Here is a 22,364-nt window from a genome sequence, read left to right on the forward strand (position 1 = left end):
TTCATTATATACATGAGGGAGAGACTGTTCACTTCATCTCCAGATGACTGTTCATATTACTTATTTATTTATTTACATTATATTCACCCAATCCTGATGAGTAGGCGTCAACAAAATGTAGCGTAGAACCGTGAAAGAGCGAGGGATCTGAACAGTTGGCGTGGGGAGTGCCTGCGATTTTTTTATTTTTATTTGATTTTAATGGCCAAAGACCTAACAGAAAATCTAGTGGAATGGAGAATCTCCAAGACTGGCGAAACGCCTAGATCACAACGACAACAAGGTTGACGATAGGTTGATAGCCAAAGGCCCGGTGATCAGCCAAACGCGGCTCTGATACCAAATGAAGCGAACAAATTTCCTTCTACAAATTAATTACTCTAGAATACTTGGAATATCAAGATATCCATGAGGATACAAATATTATTTATTAAATATGAATAAGAATGATTGATTTACAATGAGAACGAGAGGCTTGCTTATATATTAGGCAAGTGTCTCTTCATGAAGAGTCATGTCTCATTTAGACATGCCTCTTCAACCTAATTACTAGTTAACTAATCATTATTTATGCTTATTATCATTTACATTATTTTACATTATTTATATATATTTTATTCGTTACAATGACACCATTATTTTTGGACCAATGTCCCCAGAAAAACCCAATGCGAGAAAATCGGTGCAGCTATTCAGAGGGTTTTATTATTATGCAGTTTTCAGAATACAACAATGGTGCCAGAAATGGCTCACCCAATAGAGAATGCCCTCAGCAGTAGTACCTCTCCTCAAAGATAGATATTTCGACTGATCAATCACTGGATGAACAATCCCATAGCAACAATTACAGCTCCCACTGCTCTGCGTCACTCTGATAGGGACTGCGTCAACCTACCCGGCTCACCAGCACCCAGTCTGTCCCATGAAATCCTTCCAACATTGCCTCTTGGCCCTGCGTCAGCTCTACTAGACTCTGCATCAGCTTCTGGAGCTTTTGCATCAGCCCTTAGACCCTCTATGTCTCACACGCTAGCCTCTCCTGGCTCTGCACAGCTCCTAGCTGCCTCTGCGTAGCACCCAGCTGCCTCTACGTCAACCTCTCCTAGCTCTGCGTCGTCTCTCTGGTACCAACTCTGCCTCTCTGCTATGTATTCACTGTCCCACGCTGCTAATCACTGATTCTATCTCTCTTAGCAAACCCCGCTCTAGAGAATAGAATGACTGATCACTCTGGTGTGTTCTCCAACTGACCCTCAAGCCTCCTCTTATACTTTTCTCGTTGGTCCATCAATGGCCGAGATTAAATTTCTAATTAACGGCTGAGATTAGATTTGGTTTGATCCATGACTTTTGGAACCTTCTAACCCAGTTTTATATTAATACCCATTAATATTTTATTTTTCTTAACTTTAGACTTATGAACTCCATTAAAAATATTAATTATTTTAATATCTCCCAAACCGGTTAGAATCTACCCAAACCATTTCTAGGCCTTGGAGATCTCATGTGCTTTAGCCTCTCCACCAATTTTCATGGCTAGAGCACATTCGATGCTACCCCAAATCAACATCATTGCCATTACTATCATTGGATAAGTGGATTCATTGTTCATTCTTAAATTGGATATCTCATGGATGTTATTTTAAATCATAATTGTGATAAGTCATCTAATTTTCTCTCTTGTATATCTAATTGGCATATTGGTGATTTGTTGAATATTATCTTGAAGATTGCTAATTGTCTTAAGAAGAACTGATCTTGTATTGTTTATCACTTGAGAAATTGTTTATTGGTATTACTGGCAACATTTTTGGGCATCATTTAATTTGAGCATTTCCTCTTATGGCTGAGATTGTCATTCATTTATTGTTTAAGTACCTTATTGTTCATAATTGAAAATCATTATAATCAAGTACTTAAAAAATTGTAATAATATCACTTTAAGAGAACTCACATTTTGTACTTAGGATTAGCCTCTTGGATTTATTAATTTCCTTCCAAGCATAAGCTTGGTCGATAGAGAGAAAGGCCCACCTTTCTCATCTAGCTTGAGGATTTTAGCACCTCTTTAGTGGTTAACACAGTGACCTTGTAGTCGTCAGAGCCACAGTCTCTACAGCACTGGAGGCATCGAGTGGTTAGAACCTAAGGGGAGGTATTGTTAATCAAGCCTTAGCTTGCTTACCCTTGGCTTCTCTCTCACAACCTACTCTACAAACTAGCTTCAAAACAGTTAAGAGGAAGGATACATCTAGAATAGGCATATAACTTAAAATAAACCAAGATTTTGCATCTCACCTAGATTATAGGATTTTCATTTCATTTAGGATAGTGAAGCATCCTTTAAGCAACAATTGTTCATCCGGTAACTTGGTAAATAAATTGTCTTAAAGCAAGTAATTGACTCCATTCAAGGCACTGGTCTTCCACGATAATCTAATCAAATCATTCAACTTGCTAAATCAACCAAGTTGCTAAGCCATTCAATTGTCTCCCAGATTTGTTGGTTTCCAACGAATTTTCCATCTCCACATTTCATAGTTACCAGCCCCCATAGCTTGCTGTAAGGAGACAGCTAGAACGGAGAGGGCGAGGATCATAGTGACAATCCCCGTCCTGAGTGTTGTCGCATATTGCCTGTACAGTTTGGGCAACAACAGGCCCTTTGTAGCCATTATGCATCTTAGCCTTCCTAGCTTACTCCAATCTACCTCTTCTCTATTATCCTCTATATTTTAACCATTACAAATTTGTCTCTATACAATAGAATGGTTTTGTTGAGATCCACTAAAGGTGGATTAAATCATCCATACATAGAAAATATCAAATCTATCCAAAATCCTCTAACTCCTTCAACAAATCACCTCAAATAGTGCATTACATGTTGATGAGAGAAATAATCCCTATTACATTAATAAAATAAAATTCCAAACTTTAATTACATTAAATTAAATAATATTAAATTAAAGGAACCCACTCCCTTTAGTAAATGTGGTAAGACCTCCTAGGTCTTGTTGACTTGAAAAAATGCTCCTGCATGTAATGACCCACTTATAATAAAGTAATATTTATGGAATTAAATAAAATTAATTAAATTTAAAATTTAAAAAATTAAAATTAATAAATAAACTTTAATTCAAAATTAAGATATGCAGATAAAATCAAATCAGATTTGATTTATAAAAAAAATCGACACGTATAATAATTGAGACACGATGATGGAGGATGTCGGTAATGGAAATTTATAAGAAGGAAGCGACAGTTGGAGGCAAAGGGGGAGAAAGGAGGAGGAGAAAAACTGATACACAGAGTCTATGGATGATTAGGAAGACCTAACTTGTTCTGAGGTTTCTGGGCATGGGGGAAACAGTGGACTTCGCTTGAGAAGTTTACTGGACTGAGTAGCAAAGTTCTGCTCAGTTTCGCTGGGTGGTTTCGGTCTTTTGGTAACTGAAGCAGGAGCAGTTTTGGTGACTAAAGCAGAAGCAGTTGAGGCTTCATCGACCATAAGGCTACAGGTAAGTACTTTCAATGATTCTGTTCTGTTAATTAAATTTGTAAAATTTATGAAATTTTATTACAGAATCATGATCTGTAATTTTGAAAACTTTACTGTCTCTGCATCTATTCTTTTCTTATTCTGTTCACAAGGAAAAGTTATTAAAATAGTTCACAGTTCTTATATTAAAATAGTTCACAGTTCTTACATTAAAATAGTTCACAGTTCTTACACTGCATCAAACCCCCAAGGTGAAAACAATTCATTGACTCCTGTTCATGAGTCTTTTGATTGCTTCTGCTGGTTGCATCTTCCATTTTGGTTGTATCTTCCATCTTCATTGTCTAACATTTTCAATTACAGGTGCATCTACTGTGATTTTCTCCTCCTCCTGGATCCCAAACTCTGGTTTGTTGTTGTCCACTTGCATTGCTGCCATAAACATTTTCAACAAATTGTGTTCTAATGTTGTACTTCCTCATTAACTATGTCCACTTTCCTTTCTGTTGATATGCTATTGTTGTCCTCAATTTTCCAGGTTTCCATACATTATTTTGCAATGCTCAACTTGCCTTGCCTATGTATTCTCTTACAGTCAACTAATTTCTGTTGTTGTTTGTTCTCATTACTTCAGATGCCTCTTCTTAGGCAATTTCTTCATAACTCATCAATTTCAATGTCCAACTTAGCACTGTTTATCTGCATATGTACTTCAAAATTTTAAAAATTCATGGCCTCAATTACCATTTCACTATTCCCATAATCTCTTAGCTTCCATTTTTCATTACCAAACATCTTTTCAAAGATGTTTAAGGCACTTGACTGCCTTCTCCATGGTTGTTTTATGAAAGATTGACTTTCATCTTCAAAACTTTTGCTTGTATATGCATCTGCATACAAAATAATTTTATTACAGCAAACATTAAACTCTTCAATACCATCATTCGTCATAAGAATGATTGCAAGTACAACTTGCTAGTCTTCACTATTGTCTATAGATATGTAGTCTGCTACTCCTTCCTGTGCATCAGTCTCTTTTCGAACGTCTAGTTCATCTTTTGCAGCCTGTTGGTTACCTTTACTACTTTTCCCCTTTTTATTGTCTTCCAAGAAAATCCTTCGCTTTGCACCTCTTTGTCTTTCAAATTTTCTCTCATCTTCCAACAAGGCATCTGGTTGCTCCATCATCTCATGAATGTCTTGTTCTTGTTGTTCCCTATCTACATATTCACAAAAAAAAAATCAGTTTCAAAAACATCAATTCCATTATATGCTTTAACCATCTCTTCCACTTCATGCTTTCTGTTTGCAATCTCTATGCAATCCTCCTCAATCCTTGGATTGACTAGCCATTCTTCTAATGTCCTCTGCCTTTGAATGAAATAGAACTTCATTCCCATGAGACATTTTTGTCTCCTCTTTCCTTGTTTCAACTTCCTTTGTACCCATACTTACATAATCAGCTTGAAAAAAATCTTTTATCTCCATATATGCTTTAGACATCTCTTCTTTGCTAAGTACTCCTGAATATTGCTTTAACTCAGGTTCCTTCAACAATTTGTCCAGTAGCTTGATTTCCTTATCAAATTCTGCCAGCATCACATCTGAATGATGTCTTCCATATCCTTCGCCCTCCTTATGGTTGTTCTGACAAGCCAAATTTACCTTGGTTACTTGTCCTTCAATAACTACATCCTTTGAATATGTATAAGTTCCTCCTTAATCTACTTTATGAGACAATGTTGTCTCTTCCATTCTTAAAACAGATTTCTGATTCTGTCCTTCCTCAATGCCTTAAAAAAAATTCTTCATCTTCCTCCATCCTTGTGACAGTTTCTAGTGACTGTCTATTATCTTCAGTACCTGCAAAACCTGCACTCCTACAAAAATTATCAGTTTCAAAAATATAAGGCTCTTCAGCCTCCCTTGGTGTCTCTGTTATCATATCTTTGTGCTGATCTAAACTTTCCAAACAATCTATGAGACTCTTATGAAGTGCATCTTCATTATCATCCTTTCCAAAAAATGATCCTTTCTCTGGCTCACAATAGTGAACTTCTTCCTCATACTTAGCTGCTCTGAGTTCCTATCCTTTCAACCAATCATTCAACCTATGCCTCATCTTCTTTCTAAGCTTTCTTGCAAATAATTTCTTAGCAGGCCATGTAACATGCTCCTTCATTCTCCATCCATATCTCTGGTCTTCATCCTCACTCTCTTGTAACAACATCATCATTACACTAAGACTTTCTTTTAACTCGGCAATTTCTTTGTCAAGTTCCTCTTAACTCGCCTGCTTCTTTCTTCTGCCAATTTCTCTAACATCTTCCTTTATTTTGTTGTGGCTTTTCTTTTAACCCTTGTCATGACCATCAATAGTCATCTTCACTCTTCCTTTGTGAACTTCTCCTTGTCCACTTGTAAGTTGCACTTAGCAATAGCATGTCTTTTTCACCTTGCTACACAATACCTCACCAAGCTTCTCCGCAACCTAGTCTTTTGGTATTTCCAGTTCTCTCCTTTGGAACCTTCTGAGCTTCCTCTACTCCTCTAGGCTTTTGCACTCTACTACTTCTCTTGGCAATTCTACCCACAATAGCAACTGTGGAATTGTCTCAACAACTTTTACCCAACCTTAGCTGGAAGTTGTTACAACTTCTTTCTGTTACACAATCTCTGTCACACTGTCCCTTTACTTGTTGCTACCTGCAATCAACAAATTTTCTACCCAAATTAATTTAAAAATATAAAGACCATGTTACCTATCAGATCTCATCATATCTGCAATTCCAAAAGCTTCTAAGTTTTTTGTTTCAAGCTCCTGCAAGATTCTTACTACTACCAGTCTTCTCAAGTTTTCTTCAAAACTATCATTAACAATTCTCCCCATCTCTACTCCTTGGTTAGAATTGTCTGCTCCTTTGCACAAGATACTCTATGCTCTCTTTCCTTATCCAATCCTCAGTTCTTTCAGATATAACTCCTTTGCCATCATCGATCAATCACATATTCACATTCATTATCAAACAAAATAAATCTATTACCTCAATACCTGTAATTTTAGTGCTTGCATACTTCCATTGTTGGTGTCTTCTCCAACTCTGATCTCCTGCCTTGAATTCTTCTTCTAGATTCTCCTATTTATCGACCACTAACTTGGCTAATATCTTTGCTCCAATGTTGCTACCATCTCTGTTGTTGCATTGCTCCAATGTTGCGACCATCTCTGTTGTTGCATTGCTCCAACAATTCCTTGTAACATCCAAAAGAGCAGGCTTACCTTGTTCTAATACCACCCGATGCCGAATGCACTCCTTCTCCATAACCATGGTGGCCAAATTAACAAATTTTCGGTTAATAACCTTGGATAGCGCTTTATGACTCAAGTTTTATGACAGCATTGTGACTAACACATTGGACCATGGTGGCCCAATTAACAAATTTTCGGTTAATAACCTTGGATAGTGCTTTATAACTCCCCGAATTAACACATTGCAACACATATGACTGGCGCTGTGACCGAGCACTTAGCCAAAGCCTCGCTTGTATCCAGGATCTAGACAATTTCATTGTAAGTTCTTTCTTAGCAACCCAAATACATTTACATCTGCATATGTTTAGGTCTGAATACCTTGTTATGGTCTGGATAAATCTCCTCAGCTATGCTCACCTTCATCCAGATATAACTCTTCCAATTCAGAAAATATGGGAATCTGCTATCTAGTCCTGCTTCATTTCAAACTAGGATGCACCACCCAAATGCTTCGCGGCCCAAATAACACTTGAGGTTGTTGTGGATCCACCTCCTCAAGGTTTGTGCTGAGTCTTTAATCTGGGGATCCGAATATCCAACCCCATACCTCACTTCGCACTTGAACAAACAACCAGATATGTCACAACTGGATACACCTTTGAAACTTTTTGTGGGATCCACGTCTTCTCAAAGTGTGTGCAACCCTTTAATCTGAGGATCTGGTTAAATCTTCTCTGCCCACATCATTGTTGAACTGGATTGCTTTAGGCCCGGATGACATACTTCCCGTGATAAAATCTTGTACGTCTACGTCAATTAACAGATCCAATGGATAAATTACATGGTCCGAATCTAACTCTGTATAAATTGAACTCCACGCCAATGTGGAAAAAGTCAACCTCAGGAATAAATTGGCAAGGGTCCAAAAATTGAAAAAGTCGTTAAAGTCGGCAGGTTTTTGAAAAAAATGGCAAAAGCTCGACAAAATTTAAAAAGTACAAAAATATTCATTTGAAAAAAAAAATAGCATCTAAAGTATCCAGTGCCCACAACATCAGATAAATGCATTGTTATGTAAATATGAAAAGAAAGCTAATATATAAGATGTATAAGAAGTCTAGTGCTACATCACATATAAATAGTGAATCAAGTCCTGAATCCTAAGCCCTGACTCAATCTCAACTCTCAAGACTCAAAATATCAACAACAAAAGATAATAAATATATATCATGATTCATCATCCTGAGTCATCTACAAATCATAAAGTAATCAATCATTGAGATCCTCTACCCCTTTTACGATAATATGGGAATGGCTTTGCCTTTTCCTCTAGAGGAAGAAGGCCCTGCCCCTAGGGCTACAAATGGACTATGTCTTCCTCTAGAAGCAAAAAAAGGAGGTTGCCTTTGTCCTCTACTGCTGCCCATCCTAGATGGTGTCAGCTCCCCCTCCTCCTCCTGCTTTGCTTCCTAATCCTGCTCCTGCTCCTACACCTCCTCCTCCTAGTGTATGCCAAGTCATCGCGTTCATGAAACACTAGCCAATACAAATGTGCTAGCGAGGTAGGATTTGCTACAAGGGAACGGTGACTAAGTGATATGGCAAAACGGCTATTGTACAACGCCACTAAGGATGGAGCAAACATTGAATACGTTCTATGTGGTATGATTTATGCATCTGACCTGGAAGATGAGTTGTTGTGGGACGACGTGTCAAAAATTCAATTGAGCCAATAATTTTGTCAAAGGAAACCACGTAAATTGCCAAATCACCTTCAAGGCGTTGACCTGTATTAATCTCAAATCATATATCACTGTCAACGATAAATATGGCATATAGAATGATGTGCCAAAACTTACGACCGATATTCACATATTTAATACAACTCCTCGATCCAAACACATATAACTATCACCCATTGATAAATCATTTAGTGAGATGGATCAAACCTTAGGTTTCATTGATTTCTAACTTTCTAATTTATCACATATGCCAAGTGTTGTTGCAATGAGTGGTCGAACGTAACCATAACGTATGCACAGTGCATATAGCATACTTTGTGCCATGAGACTTATAAAACATGTCACCAACATTTGAATTCACAAAGTATGCCTTCCTACAATCTCAATAACTCTCTTTGCATATGCATACGCCATGGATGAGATAATATAGCCAACGCATCATTTTGCACATAAAAACATTTGGCTAGGCACACAAATATATATACATATGTATAACCCTCCATATGCCACCATCTTTGTATCACATTATATAATATATGTCTTTCTCAAAGCTCAAATGGTTGCAGCACAAAAGAGACCTTCAATTCTTGGATATCATATAAAACATGTGTAATCTATGTAGCATATTTTTGACAAGCAATCTGATTCAGGTCAACTAAACATGTACTTCCTTCGAAACCTTTGAGCAAAGGGTTCTCTTTAAGGAAGGGTCCCACCTACTAGGTCAGTTTGATTAAAAAAAATTAGTATGATAAGGAGAGGATTAGTTAAACATGACCGCAATGGTTTGCGGAAGTTAATCAATATGGACAAGCATCAACAAAACCTTGGGGAAAGGTATTGATAGGGAGGTTTGGGAGCAAGCTATGTAGTTTTTCCTAATGGAGCATAGTTGTGCAACGCCTACAAAATGCATTTGTTTAATAATTACAACCTTCACAACTGAGTGAGAATGCTAATTGTGTTTCAAGCAATGTTACATTTGTCGTTATCAGCAATTTATCATTGCAGGTCGAAAATTTAAATTATCAGAAATATTAGGGAAATCATCATAAATTATCAAGCAACCTCAAAATAATAGAAAAATAGTAAAAAATAATAATTTTGAAACTTCTAAAGCAACATCAACATCAGAAAAATGCATTGTCACATAAATATGAAGATAAAATTGCTATATAAAATGTATAAGATGTCAAGTGGTACATCAAACACCAATACTAAAATATGATATATGTGTCGAGTCAAAAGTCCTGATAAGATAAAAGAAAATTACATCAACACAAAAATAAATGTATATCATGAGATGATCACCATGAGGCATCTAGATGCTACAAGACTAATCATGATGCACTAAGATATCAATGATTCCCTCTACCTTTTTTACAGCCAAAGGTCACCTTTGTCATTCTTCTTCTAGAACTAGTAGGTGGACATGTTGAGCCTGAACCCAAGGTGGAAGGTGAAACTCTTGGGGAAAAGGGGGAAGATAAAGGTGGAATGTCTTTTGCCTCTTCCCCTAGTTGTTAGTCTTTGTGGAGGGAGATGGTGGCATTGGTTGTGGCACACTTTCAATATCTCCCCCCTGCTCCAAATCCATCTCTCCTAGAAGTGGAGGATCCTCCTCCTCATCCTCCAACTCCTCATCCTCTTGCTCCAACCACTCAGGTGCCTCTTCCATGATAGGCCTTGTTACCCACCACCTGTGGGTAGTGTATATACGAGAAATTTCTTCTCCTAGATGGTCCTCAGATGGCAGCCAGCAGCCCCTTGCAGCCACTAAATAGCTCAATGTGTCGTTTTCTCCGCCACTTGAGCCAGCCATCTCGTCCCTCAACCACTTGTCATGAATGTATGTTTGAAGGTGGGCCTTCCAACCCCAAAGGTATGGCTTTTCATTGGTATAGTTGAGTGCTTTCCCTTACTTGTCATGGGCACTTGGGGCATGGATTGGTGTGGGGATTCGGTGGAAAGAGTGGGTTAGGCTTGTATTCTTGTCTCCATTGCCTGATTTCGCGGTTACCCTTGTATTCTAGTCCCGTGGGATCTCCTTTATGGACCTTTGGGCTTTTGGGTTGGCACTATATGGGAAATCCCGATTTTGGTTGCGTGGTCCCACTTCCCGTACCACCTACATCACTCCCCTTCCACTCATTTCAACCCCATTCATCTATTTTCCCATATGATTCCAAATGTGTCCACTGGGTCCACACAGGGTTAGTGTCCCCTTCCCCTTGTCCACACCTTGGGTTGGGCCTTGAACGATGCCCCAGAGGTCAATGCAGTTAAAAATAAAAGAAAAAGCATAATTTGGCCACTCTCAACAGGAAATGTACCACAAAATGCAAAAGATGGTCGGGACATACAAATTTAGTACGTGATCAAAAGCCAAACATGAGTTCTACCCCTTACCCATGGCCATCACCCTGGTTCCTATGGGACCTAGATGAGCCTCCTCTATTATTAAGGAACCCATGATTGTCCCAACTCCCAAGCCCTAGTAGGCAATGAACTGCCCCACCTCAAAGGGGTACCAACTACTACATATTACACATCATGCTCTCTATCCCCTAGAGCCCCAAGCAATTATAAAGAAAAATCAATAAAGGCAAAAGGCATATGAAGAAGGGTGGAAAAACAAAGGTCGGGGTAACTCATGTACCATGATTTTCTCCCTCCTACACCTATATACCCAAGTGTGGGCTTCCCTTGTTATAGCTACCCAATGTACCTTGACATGTGGTCTGGATGTTTCCCCTAATCCCCACTCCATTCCATCATTATATCATTTGCCACCTACCTCTTGAAGGATGTACTATGGACATGCCATCCCCTTTAGAGGTTGAAACCACCTAATAGGGTCCTTGGTTAACCCCCTTTTGAGCTTGGAGACACTTGTACTTGCCAAAGCCCACTATGGAAGGGCATGCCACCATGAAATGCCCTATTGATCCCATACCTTGTAAGCATTATTACTTGATTATTCTAATGATTTGTTGTACTAGAGAGCAAGGGGACGCATTGGATCTTATGTAGGATTATAGGTGGGTCTTCATTTAGGGCTTGGTCTGCCTATACGGGGTCCTAGCCCTCTAGAGGGCAACATTCACACTTGTAGGGTGAGCGTTGAGAGCCATGGGACTCCACCATAGCCCAGATGACTTCATGGATCCCCAGCCGTGTTCGTTAATTGCTCATATTCCACCTTTTGGATGAGGATGATGCACCTAGTTCACCATGCCCAGTCAGCTCCACAGATGCACCATACACTTGGCAGATGTTCCAGGGTACAGAGGATTGTTCCCCGACACAATTATATCATCATTCCAACCATTACAAATATCTACAGGAATTTCTGATCCATTTGGAGACCCATGAGAGTGACCTTGTGCCCCCACACCCACTTGGGAGCACCACAGGTTTTTGCTTGGAGAATAAGGGGCCACCCCCTTGTCCACTATGATGGGAGTCCATTCCTACATTATGGCACCCTTTTGACTTCATTAGGCCTCCTCAAAGGCCCAATGACTCACTCAGTTGATCATTCGACCCTCTTGAGAGGCTTACTCATGTATTATTGAGCTATTTGGTGGGCTTGTCACCAAAAGTTGTTATTATGCACATTATTTTATTCTAGGGGCTAAATTAGGCCTAATTAGCTAAATCGAATTCATTAAAAAGTGTATAAATAGAAGTGAGATGAATCATTTGGATAATCATCACTTGGATTGGATCATATCTTCTTGTGAGATTTTTGCTATCTTTTGAGGATGAGATTTTTGGGATGAATGGATGAATTTTGATGTTTGGATAATCTTCTTTGTCTTGGAGCTTCTATGATTGGCATATCTTGGTGATTGGATATATTCTTTTTACATGTAAGTATTATTTCGATGTTATTCTTGTTATTTATGTTGTTGCATTCATGATGCTAGGATTTTCACTATTCTAGGGTTAATTTGTTGCTTTTCTTGTAATGAAATTGTGGAAACTGAATCTTTAAATAGTGTTGCATCATGTATGGGCCATGTTTGAAAGAATGAATGTTCCTAGAGACAATCTTGTTGGTTTTGTCTTGATAAGTCACCAAATATTGCTAAATGAAGTGTAAATGACCTTGAAGTTGCTTCCATTAAGCCCTAAAGCCTAGCGAAGTTGCTTTTTAGGCCTCCTTGACAAGTGGAAATCAATCCAAACTCTAAATCTTCCATGACTCCATCTCTCCCAAAGGACAAAGCACTGGTCCTCCTCTGGTGATCACCTTAAAGCTCATATTTTCCCTTCACCTTCCTCTTTTCTAGGTCTAGCCCCACTAGGTCTCCTAGGGCATCAAATTTCTTGCAAACCATCCACTCAAAAATTTCGATCTCTTGGCATCTACTGCGCTGGTGAGTCTCCTAAGTGTCCTCCAAATTTGAAGCCATTCTGACAGTTGGATCCCGAGATATCCCAAGCCCTAGCTCTAAGACCGAATTTTTCCCTTGGTTTCCTTAGGCTAGTAACCTCATTAGGATCATTGCATTACCCTTCATTGAAAATTCTTTCTTTGATCCCCTTCTCCTCCTTAATTAGGTCAAGCATATCATTGGTTGCTCAATCCTATCCCCTTGACCTAACTTGGGGTCCACTTAGTCCCATGTGGTCCAGTAACTTTTGGAAGGCAATTCTTCAAAGACCATTTGGAAACCAAGTCTTCACAAGGGTTTTTAGGACTAGGTCTTTCCTTAAGGAGTCTCATTTTCAAAACCTAGCCCCTATGACCCTCTTGGCCCTTCTTAGAGAGCCTTTCATCTTGCCTCTTAGGCAAGCAAGCCATATATTGAGCCTCTCTTATGAATAGGCCTCTTTAGGAATCACTCTTTTCCCTCTATTTACCAATTCATCTAGGTGATTTCCTTCATATCGAGTCTCCTCCAATCGGTGAAAGTCCGTAAAGAACAGGGAACCATAGCTGAGGTGATAGTGGGCTATCGCTCAATTGTTGCCCTTGACCTAGTAGTTGCCCTTCTAGGATCCCTCCTAGGACCCCTGCTAGTTTGAGTGGTAACAGGTCTCTCTATCTCCACCCTCCACGAACTTGTGGTGTTAAGTGCATCCAATGAAATGGCATTTGTATCAAGTACTTTGTTTATCTGCCTCGCCCATAACCTGAGGTTATAGTAGACATAGACCATACCATTGATGCAGTGGGCATATAACCTACATGAGGGGCATTTTGTATTTAGAGGAAGATGTCCCATGGGCATATGCCATAAATTAAATTAATGAACATATAAAAAAATTAAATTTTAATTCGAAAATTGCTAACCTGTTGTGCTTCCTGATGTATATCTTTTCAAAATTACTCCAATTGCGTTCACACCCTGAAGAGCTGCAAGTTTGAGTCAGCACTCGAATGGCAAGTTTTTGCAACTTTAGGGCTCCTCTAACATAGTTTTCCCAACAAACATCTACAAATAAATGGAAAGGATTCAAATTTCAAAGGAAAGATAGTGAGTTATATTTCAAGTTTTTAGTGTGTAACAAATAAATGGAAAGGAAATATATTGAAATTTGAAAGTGTTGAAAAGTGGGGCAACTTTGGGACGAATTTCCCCAAAGGAAAACCCATCTCGCCCCAAAGAAGAATTTGAATTGGTCACAAGAAGAATTCAATTTGGATAATGAAATCATTATTTAATAAGACAAAATCAAGCAAACAAAAATATATATTTTATGATGCAATAGTTCAGGTCGGCCCTAAAATATATCATGTCGGCTAGCCATAATAATTGTGACCCTTCGCTTGAAAAAACACCTATATATTGGCACGTCTCATCCTCCATTGGGTAGAAAAGTTTTTTGGGTCTTTTGTTGTTCGCTCGAATCACATTTGTGGCTAAATACGTATGGCTTTGTACTCTATTCGTATGGTCTCTATTGCACGCACTTTTCTCTGAAATGGCACACATTTGATATATGAATTCGACATTCTTTGAGGTTGGCATCTTCTGAGGCATGGATTTAATTGTCTTTGTGGCTCGTAATCTCTATAGCTCACAGCGCATCTATAGAAGCTCGCTATTCCCCTGTGGCCCTCGCATTTATCTAAGGCATGCATAATTATAGTAGCTTGCAATGACCGGAGCAATATAACAGTGGCTCGCTTAATCTTTTGTGGGGCTCACATTCTTCGTTGACTTACCTTTCGAGGTCGTTATCCCATGGATCATGATTGGGGCTTCACTATATTATACTAGGATATCACATATATAGTGACTTACATCTATATGGCACTTCTTTGTGACTCTAGCTATACTTTGGCATCACTATACAAAGAGGTATCATGTGGCATTGCTATACTTTGGGGCATCATATTGAGGCATTGCTATTGTACATCATTGTATTCATTCACAGAGGCATCATCCTATGGTATTGCATGATATCACACATATTGTATGGGCATCGTTTATGCTCTAGGCATCACTGTTATATTATGGACATCACACATATTGTATGGGCATCGTTTATGTTCTAGGCATCACTTTTATATTATGGACATCGCACATATTGTATGGGCATTGCATTATGTTCTATTATGGACATCGCATTGATTTGGGCATCATTGCTATGGTATAAACTTGCTCTGTGGTACGGTATGATATGCATTATGGTATCTTTGTTCAGTATGGTATAGTCTGCATTGCTATGGTATCTATGTTCAATATGGTATGGTCTGCATTGCAATATGGTGTCTTAGTGAATGGTATGGTCCGCATAGCAATAAGGTATGGTTCAACATTCTATGTGTACGGCCTTTACTCTATGGTCCGCATTGTAGCATGATATAAGTTCCAAGCAACCTAGCCAGCTAGGATTTTTTAGTGGCGTAATGATACTTGATATCATTGACCTTAATGGAGAATGATCTTTGATATATATAACACATAACAGTGACACTTCAATGATATGGCAGAAACTTTGATTGTAGTATGACAGTGACCTTGCTTATAATACTTGATACTTGATGACATACCATTATGGTTATGACAGTGAGTTTGATGACAATGTTATCATGGTGGATGGCAGACATGACTGTGAATCTATGACAAATATAATATTATAGCAACTCTCTTGGATTTATCTCGTTCAGTTCACAAACAAAGTTGTGAACTGACTTGGGTTGGCCCTAGGGGCCCTGATATGATTAATCTATCTCTTTATGGATGTACTCTGTATCTCAGTTGAACAACTGATGAATATATAATAAAGAAGAATTTGGATGGAGGTTCCCCCTTGTGGGGTTTTGCCTTGGTCTCTGACCTAAATCAGGGTGTCCCTATTTTGTGCATACTTTTCTTTTCTTGTTCTTTATTGATTCCGTTGCACTAATGATGTTATTGTTCTTTCTACATAATTGCTATTGATGTTATGATGTTATGGGGTGAATGTGATATGTGAATGAAGAAGTTTGTAAATGCAATTATCTAAAGCAAAGAACAATCAAGCCCTTAGAAAAATTAAAATAAATTAGACATAAAATCATATTAGAAAATTGCATTCTATTGCACATGCTATAAATTTTCGACATTCCAACCATTTGACAAAACAATGCATCCTATGATCTCAGATGATTCCTTCAACTCATCCAATCTCCTTATGCAATCGGCATTTTCCCCTTGAAGGAGAGACCCTCTCAAGTCATTATAAGAAGGGCCCTTGTACCCCAGACCAACAATGGCAGCAGCGCCAAACATGGAATGGTAGTTGTTCTTGGCAATGATGAATGGTATGTCACGCCATAGAAAACATTTTGCCACAATTTTGTCAGCCTCCTCCTTGTCCTTCGATTTCAACATCGACCAAATAGAAGGTTGCGCCCTAGACACAACTCTCGGCACAAAGCAAGGTAAGAACACTTAGGGGTTGAGCATTATGGAATGTGAGCTCGAGGATTCGCTTCCCCCCACTCTTGAGAAGCTTGTAGATCTATTTGCAAGCTCAGCCTCGCTTCTTCCATTTGATCTCTCTTCTTATGGATTTGAAAAATGGATTGGCTTCTAATGTGGACAATTTATGGGGTGGTTGTTGGGCAACTCTTTACTTCATTCCTTAGTATTTTGGCAAGGTGGTATTTCAAACGGATTCTGCCAAACATTCCCATACCACATAACTTACAATTCACCCTCTTTCTACAATGAACCTCGTAGGGTAGACCATACTCCCGCATTGGACCCAATGGCTTTGGCATTCTTGAAATGTGTAGACCCTAGAGCATTGATTGCATTTGTATATCTATGGGGTAAAATAGGGGGTGTACTTAGAATACAAATCCACAAAAAACTTCAAAGATGCTCCAATTAAAATATCCTAGCTACATAAGTGTCAAATCCTCCACTCAAAGAGGGCAAAAAGAGGCAAATCTAATGAACAATGCATACCCTATACTATATCTTGAAAAACAAAGAAAAGGACAGTGAAAAAAAAAATTACATACCTAGAAATATGGATATAGACTATAGTATACTGGAGTAGATCTCCACTCCACAAATGCTCAAATAACGGCAAAGGAAACTATGTATTTTCCCTTGTTTTCTGGATGAAAAATGGTCACAAGGTTCACACTACCCTCAAAGCTCAATCTCAGCACATGAAAAAAAAACCAAAATAACCCTTAAAAACCTGAACCAGAACTTTAACACATCAGTTTTAGCAGCAGCGCAATAATTTAAGATCATCTCGCAATAAATAGGAAATTATCACAATAATTTCACTTTTGGAAAATTAACGTGATGATACCTAACAATATTATCGACGACCTTGGTTTCGGCAATAATAACGTATATTTCTAATATTATAGCAATATGTGTAACACTGGTTTCAAGTGTAAAGAATTGAGCCACCAATGATTACTTATAATTTAGCTCAAAAATGTTAGGTAAGTATCTTTTGATGATATATGTTCTATTCTCTTTTATTATACACATTGCACTTCCTTGTAATTTTATGTTGAACTACTATCCGATTCATCGTCTTAATGCAGTACCTCTATAAATCAATTATCCTAGTGAGATAAAAGTTATTTTCAGCACCTGAATTTACAGGGAATGAGGACTTCAGCAAATTTACTCAATAGTTATTAATAAATCAAAAAAAAATCCTTAAAAAAAATTAGAAAAATGTGTCTTATCATAAAAGGAAGAAATTTACAACGCTGAAAATAAAAGCAGCGAAGAATATACAGTGGTGTCATATATCCTCTGCCTCAGTGCTATTAAAGCTGAAAATTTCCTTATATATTAAATATGAAAGTTCTTCCTAAGCCTGAAGGGAAGGCAAACATGAAACTAAATGAAATGTGGCATTAATACCTGAAATAAAACCTTTGCAGACATGTTCATACTGTGTAGTCCTCTTAGAATTCTCTTTGCTTCTGCCCTCTTTACACGTTTTGAATATTTTCCATATTCCTGCACTCGTATATATAAATAACAGATTACGATAAGATTGTTGCATGTGTCCTTATCCTTTCACCTTCAACCAATACTTTTAATGCATATACAAATTATTGAAGTGCATGTCCAAGTGCTATCAATAAATATCTTTTCACAATTTGAAGTTTAAACAGTCATGTTTTTATATGTTATTTGATGTTATTAACATGGGACACAAAAAAAATTAGTAATGGTCCTGCCCTTCCCGTCTGTGCAACCATCAGATATCACAACCAATGTTATCAGAACCAGACCAGTCATCAAACCAATCAACTCCAAATATGTGAACCAAACCAGAACTGAAAAAACAAACCGAAAAAATACAGTTGACCAAAAATACATAAATATTCAAATTTTGAAAAAAACATAAATATTCATGTGCATCCATATGAATCCAAACCATTATACACAAATAGGCAAAGTTTCTCATATGTATAGAAAGTAAGGGTGCAAATAACCAAAATACAATTTAACATGGATTCAGTGCACACATGGGTTGCAAACTTTCGCTCGTTCAAGGTGCACTCAAAATTGAATTATGGCAATGCATGGAGCAAGCCAGCTTTATTCAAGGCACTTATGGATAGGTATTCTGTTAATTTTTCACAATGTTCTATGTTGTAACAATTACTTACACAATTTCTTCTTCCAGTAGCATTCACTTTTCCAATATATTTTCAATTACCCAATAACAGTAAGCAATTGTAGATAGAACAATAAACAATATGCACAATAGAAAACAGCCAAGATCAAAGAGACACAGAGATTTAGGTCAAAGATGATGGAAAAACCCCACAAAGCAGAAAACCCAACCAGATTCTTCTTCTATTAGATATTCATCAAATGTTCAGCAGAAAATAGTACATCCATTAATGAGTTAAAGTCAAATCCTTGACTTTCCAAATCAGCAATCCAAAAACAAATCAATGATGAGATAAAGTCAAATCTTGTCAAAGTAACAGTCTACAATTTTCGGCCCTGTGGAAATCCAGTCAACAGCAACCCTAACCAATCAAAATCAACGGTCAAATAGCTCCGAAGAATTCAGTCAAAGATTATTCCTCAGTCAAAACAGTCCTGAAATTCTGCCAATAATTTGGTCAACCTTCGAAGTCAACCTGCGGTGAAACCCTGCTCAGATCCGTAGTCAAAGATGGTCAAAGTGCCCAGGTCAAATCAGTCAAAGTCTCCCTGAGTTCAGCCTCCCAAAACAGATCAGAAAATCAGTCAAACCAAGTCAAAGTAGCCCAAGTCAACGCTGGTCAAAGTAGGCTGAAAACAGAAGGTCAACACTGGTCAAACAGAAGCTCTTCTCCTCCCTTCGCATGTGTGCACTCAACCTTGCAATTTTCAGAAGATATAGAACTAAATGAAGATGTGATGTTGTGATGATGCCTCCAAGTGAAGTCAACAAACTCATATTTATATGAGAATTAGGAGGGTCAATTTCTCTCTCTAGGCTGACTTGTTGACTTTCATTTTGACCCCAACCAGCGAAATAATAATATTTCTCCATGTGCAAATTTGATTTTTCCCAAGTGGAAGAAGGGTTTCTTTAGGGTTTGTTGGGCTTCCTTAATGGGAAAATTGCTCCCTCAGCTGCCAATTTTCAACACTACCTCTCAGCTAGGCAGGAAGTTCCATCTGTATCATATGTCTCATCATTGCTGCATCATATCTCATCTCGTCTCAACTCACCTCTTCTCATCTTTGTTGAACAATGATGTCTCGATCTAAAGAAGAAGAATCATCATAGGGGAGATCAATTTACCACTAGCATATAGATCCTCCAAACCCTGAATCAATGACAATAGGGGAGATCAATTTACCACTCCTTGGTAAAGATCCTCCAAACCCTATGTCATATCCAACATGATCCATAGTTATCCAACATGATCCATAATGATCAAGTGGTTGAACACCATGCATCCCAGACTTAGGGAGATCAATTTACCAGATGTGTCTACCATAGGTAAGATCCTCCAAACCGAAGTCTCCTCACTCATTGGCCAGATGAGTTGCTGGCAATCTAACAAGTTTGGCTTGTGGGTAGGATGCATGTTGGGGTATGTACTCCGTCAAGTACCGGACTTGACTAGGGAAGATCAACTTATCAAAATGATAAGGATCCTCCAAACCCTATAGTTCTAAGGAGTACTCCATGCCCCCAAGAGCTCCCAAAGCTCAGTGTTCGTGATCAGTTGTGACCCCTTCCTGGAAGGGTCACATCCACCAATCCAAGTTGCTCTTTGAAGATCAAAAACTTCCCTTTCGGAAAAGGCTTGTTAAGAATGTTAGTTATATGCTCATCAGTGGAAATGTGTTAGATCCTTATTGATCCTCTCTGCACCATATCCCAGATATAGTGATATATAATCTCAATGTGCTTGAACCTGTCATGAAACACGGGATTCTCTGAAAGTCGGATCCCACTCTTATTATCGGAATAAATCACAGTTGTGTCCAGTACCTACTCAAAAAACTCTCCAAAGTGCTTTCTCAACCACACTGTCTCACAACTAGCCATGTTAGTAGCAATGTATTCTGCCTCTAATGTACTCAAAGCAACAAACTTCTGCTTCTGGCTCATCTAGGAAATCATGTCAAACCCCAAGCTAAAGAAGCACCCATATGTCCTCTTCCTATTAACAACATTTCCAGCCCAATCAGCATCTGTGTATCCATGAAGTCTCAAGTCTCAGGCAGTGTATCTCAATCCATGATAAATAGTTCCATGTAAATATCTCAGCACATGTTTAGTAGCAACCCAATGTGTATGTAATGGCTCCACCATAAATTAACTCAAGGTGTTAACAACAAAGCATATGTCTAGTCTCGTGTTCGCTAAGAACATCAATGCCCCAATCAGCTATCAATACTTAGAAGGATTTGCCAGATTAGGTCTCGTAGCTTCACCACATAACTTTTTGAAGTTTATTGCCATTGGTGTGGCCATGGATTTGTACTCCATTCCAAATCTTTCCAACAACTTGACAACATATTTTCCTTGAGAAAGGAAAATCTCACCAAGTCTCTGCCACACCTCTAAACCTAGGAAGTAGTGCAGGTCTTTCATCTCAAACTCAAAGTCCAGCTCCCTCTTACACTGGAGAATAAGAGGCTCTCCACCTGTCAAGAATAAATCATCAACATATATTACCAGAATCAAAGGCATACCTTGGTCAACTTTGTAGTAAAGGTTTGGATCAGCATTGCTTCTAGTAAATCCAAGCTTAATTAGATAGTTATCAATATGAGCATAACAAGCCCTAAGCGCTTGCTTTAATCCATAAAGGGCTTTCTTCAACCTGCACACGAGTCTTCTTGTCATGCTCCTCAATGCCCCGTGGTTGCTCCAAGTATACTTCTTCCTTGAGAATGCCATGTACAAATGCAGCGTTCACATCCATCTGATGAAGTGTCCACCCCTAGCTAGCAACAAGAGCAATGATAGATCGAATGATAGTATATCGGGCAACAAGTGCAAAAATCTCATCATAGTCCTCTCCCTCTTTTTGGGAGAATCCTCTGGCTACAAACCTCGCCCTGTACTTTTCAACACTTCCATCAGCACCATGCTTAATTTTGTAGATCCACTTTGAAGTCACAACAAATTTATCTTTGGTCTCAGAACAATTTCCCATACATCACTCTTCATGATGGACTCATATTCCTCAGCCATAGCATCCTTCCAAACTTGTTCTTTCAAGGCTTCTTCAAAAGTGCATGGTTCAGCCTATATAATGTTGCTCATAGCTATAATGTAACCCTGGTATCGACATGGCTTATTGCTATCTCTTAAGGTTCCTCTCGGAGCAGAGTGTCTCTCAGCATCCTGTAAAGTGTCACGAAGCCATAATGGTCTCTTCTTACTAGAGGAAGGATTGCATGGAGGGCGATCCAAAGGATTCATGTGTGCCATGGGTTCATTTGCAAAATCAGGCTCAAGCTCACGCAAAGGAGACTTTTCTTGCACATCCATGGCATCCTCCTTTCTCTCAACATTGGCAAGGGGAGGAGTGGCCCTTGCTTTCCCAAAAGAAACATCTTCATCAAATGTCATATCCCTGCTAAACTATATATTCCTTTGACTAGGTACATATATTCTATAAGCTTTAGAAATTTCACAACAACCAACAAAGTACCTTTCTTTCCTGAAGCTTCCAGCTCGGTCCTCATCCCCTTCGGCACATGAAAGTAAATGACACAGCCAAAGATCCTCAAGTGTCTAAACTTAGGCTTCATACCTGTGAAGGCTTCTTCGGGAGTCTTGTCACCTAAGACTCAGTTATGAGTTCTATTTTGAACACAAATTGCAGTGTTAGCAGCTTCTTCCCATAGAAACACTGGCAACTTTTGATTATGCAACATAGCTTTGGTTGCTTCCATGACAATCATGT

General features: G+C 38.5%; 1 protein-coding gene across 12 annotated transcripts in view; it reads right to left on the reverse strand.

The window, feature by feature from the left end:
- The window catches only part of LOC149218408 (uncharacterized), a 200,075-nt gene that overhangs the window by 88,244 nt on the left and 89,467 nt on the right, over positions 1-22,364 (reverse strand). For all 12 annotated transcript variants that reach the window (XM_089383951.1, XM_089383947.1, XM_089383946.1 and 9 more), the window contains one exon: positions 17,842-17,940. In XM_089383951.1, the coding sequence (XP_089240077.1) occupies positions 17,842-17,940 (99 nt within the window). The remainder of the gene's footprint in view (positions 1-17,841; positions 17,941-22,364) is intronic.

The sequence above is a fragment of the Pinus tabuliformis genome, chromosome Q, assembly GCF_031772625.1.
Source record: "Pinus tabuliformis cultivar Carrire ecotype Pingquan chromosome Q, CPIR1, whole genome shotgun sequence".
Taxonomy (NCBI): Eukaryota; Viridiplantae; Streptophyta; class Pinopsida; order Pinales; family Pinaceae; genus Pinus; species Pinus tabuliformis.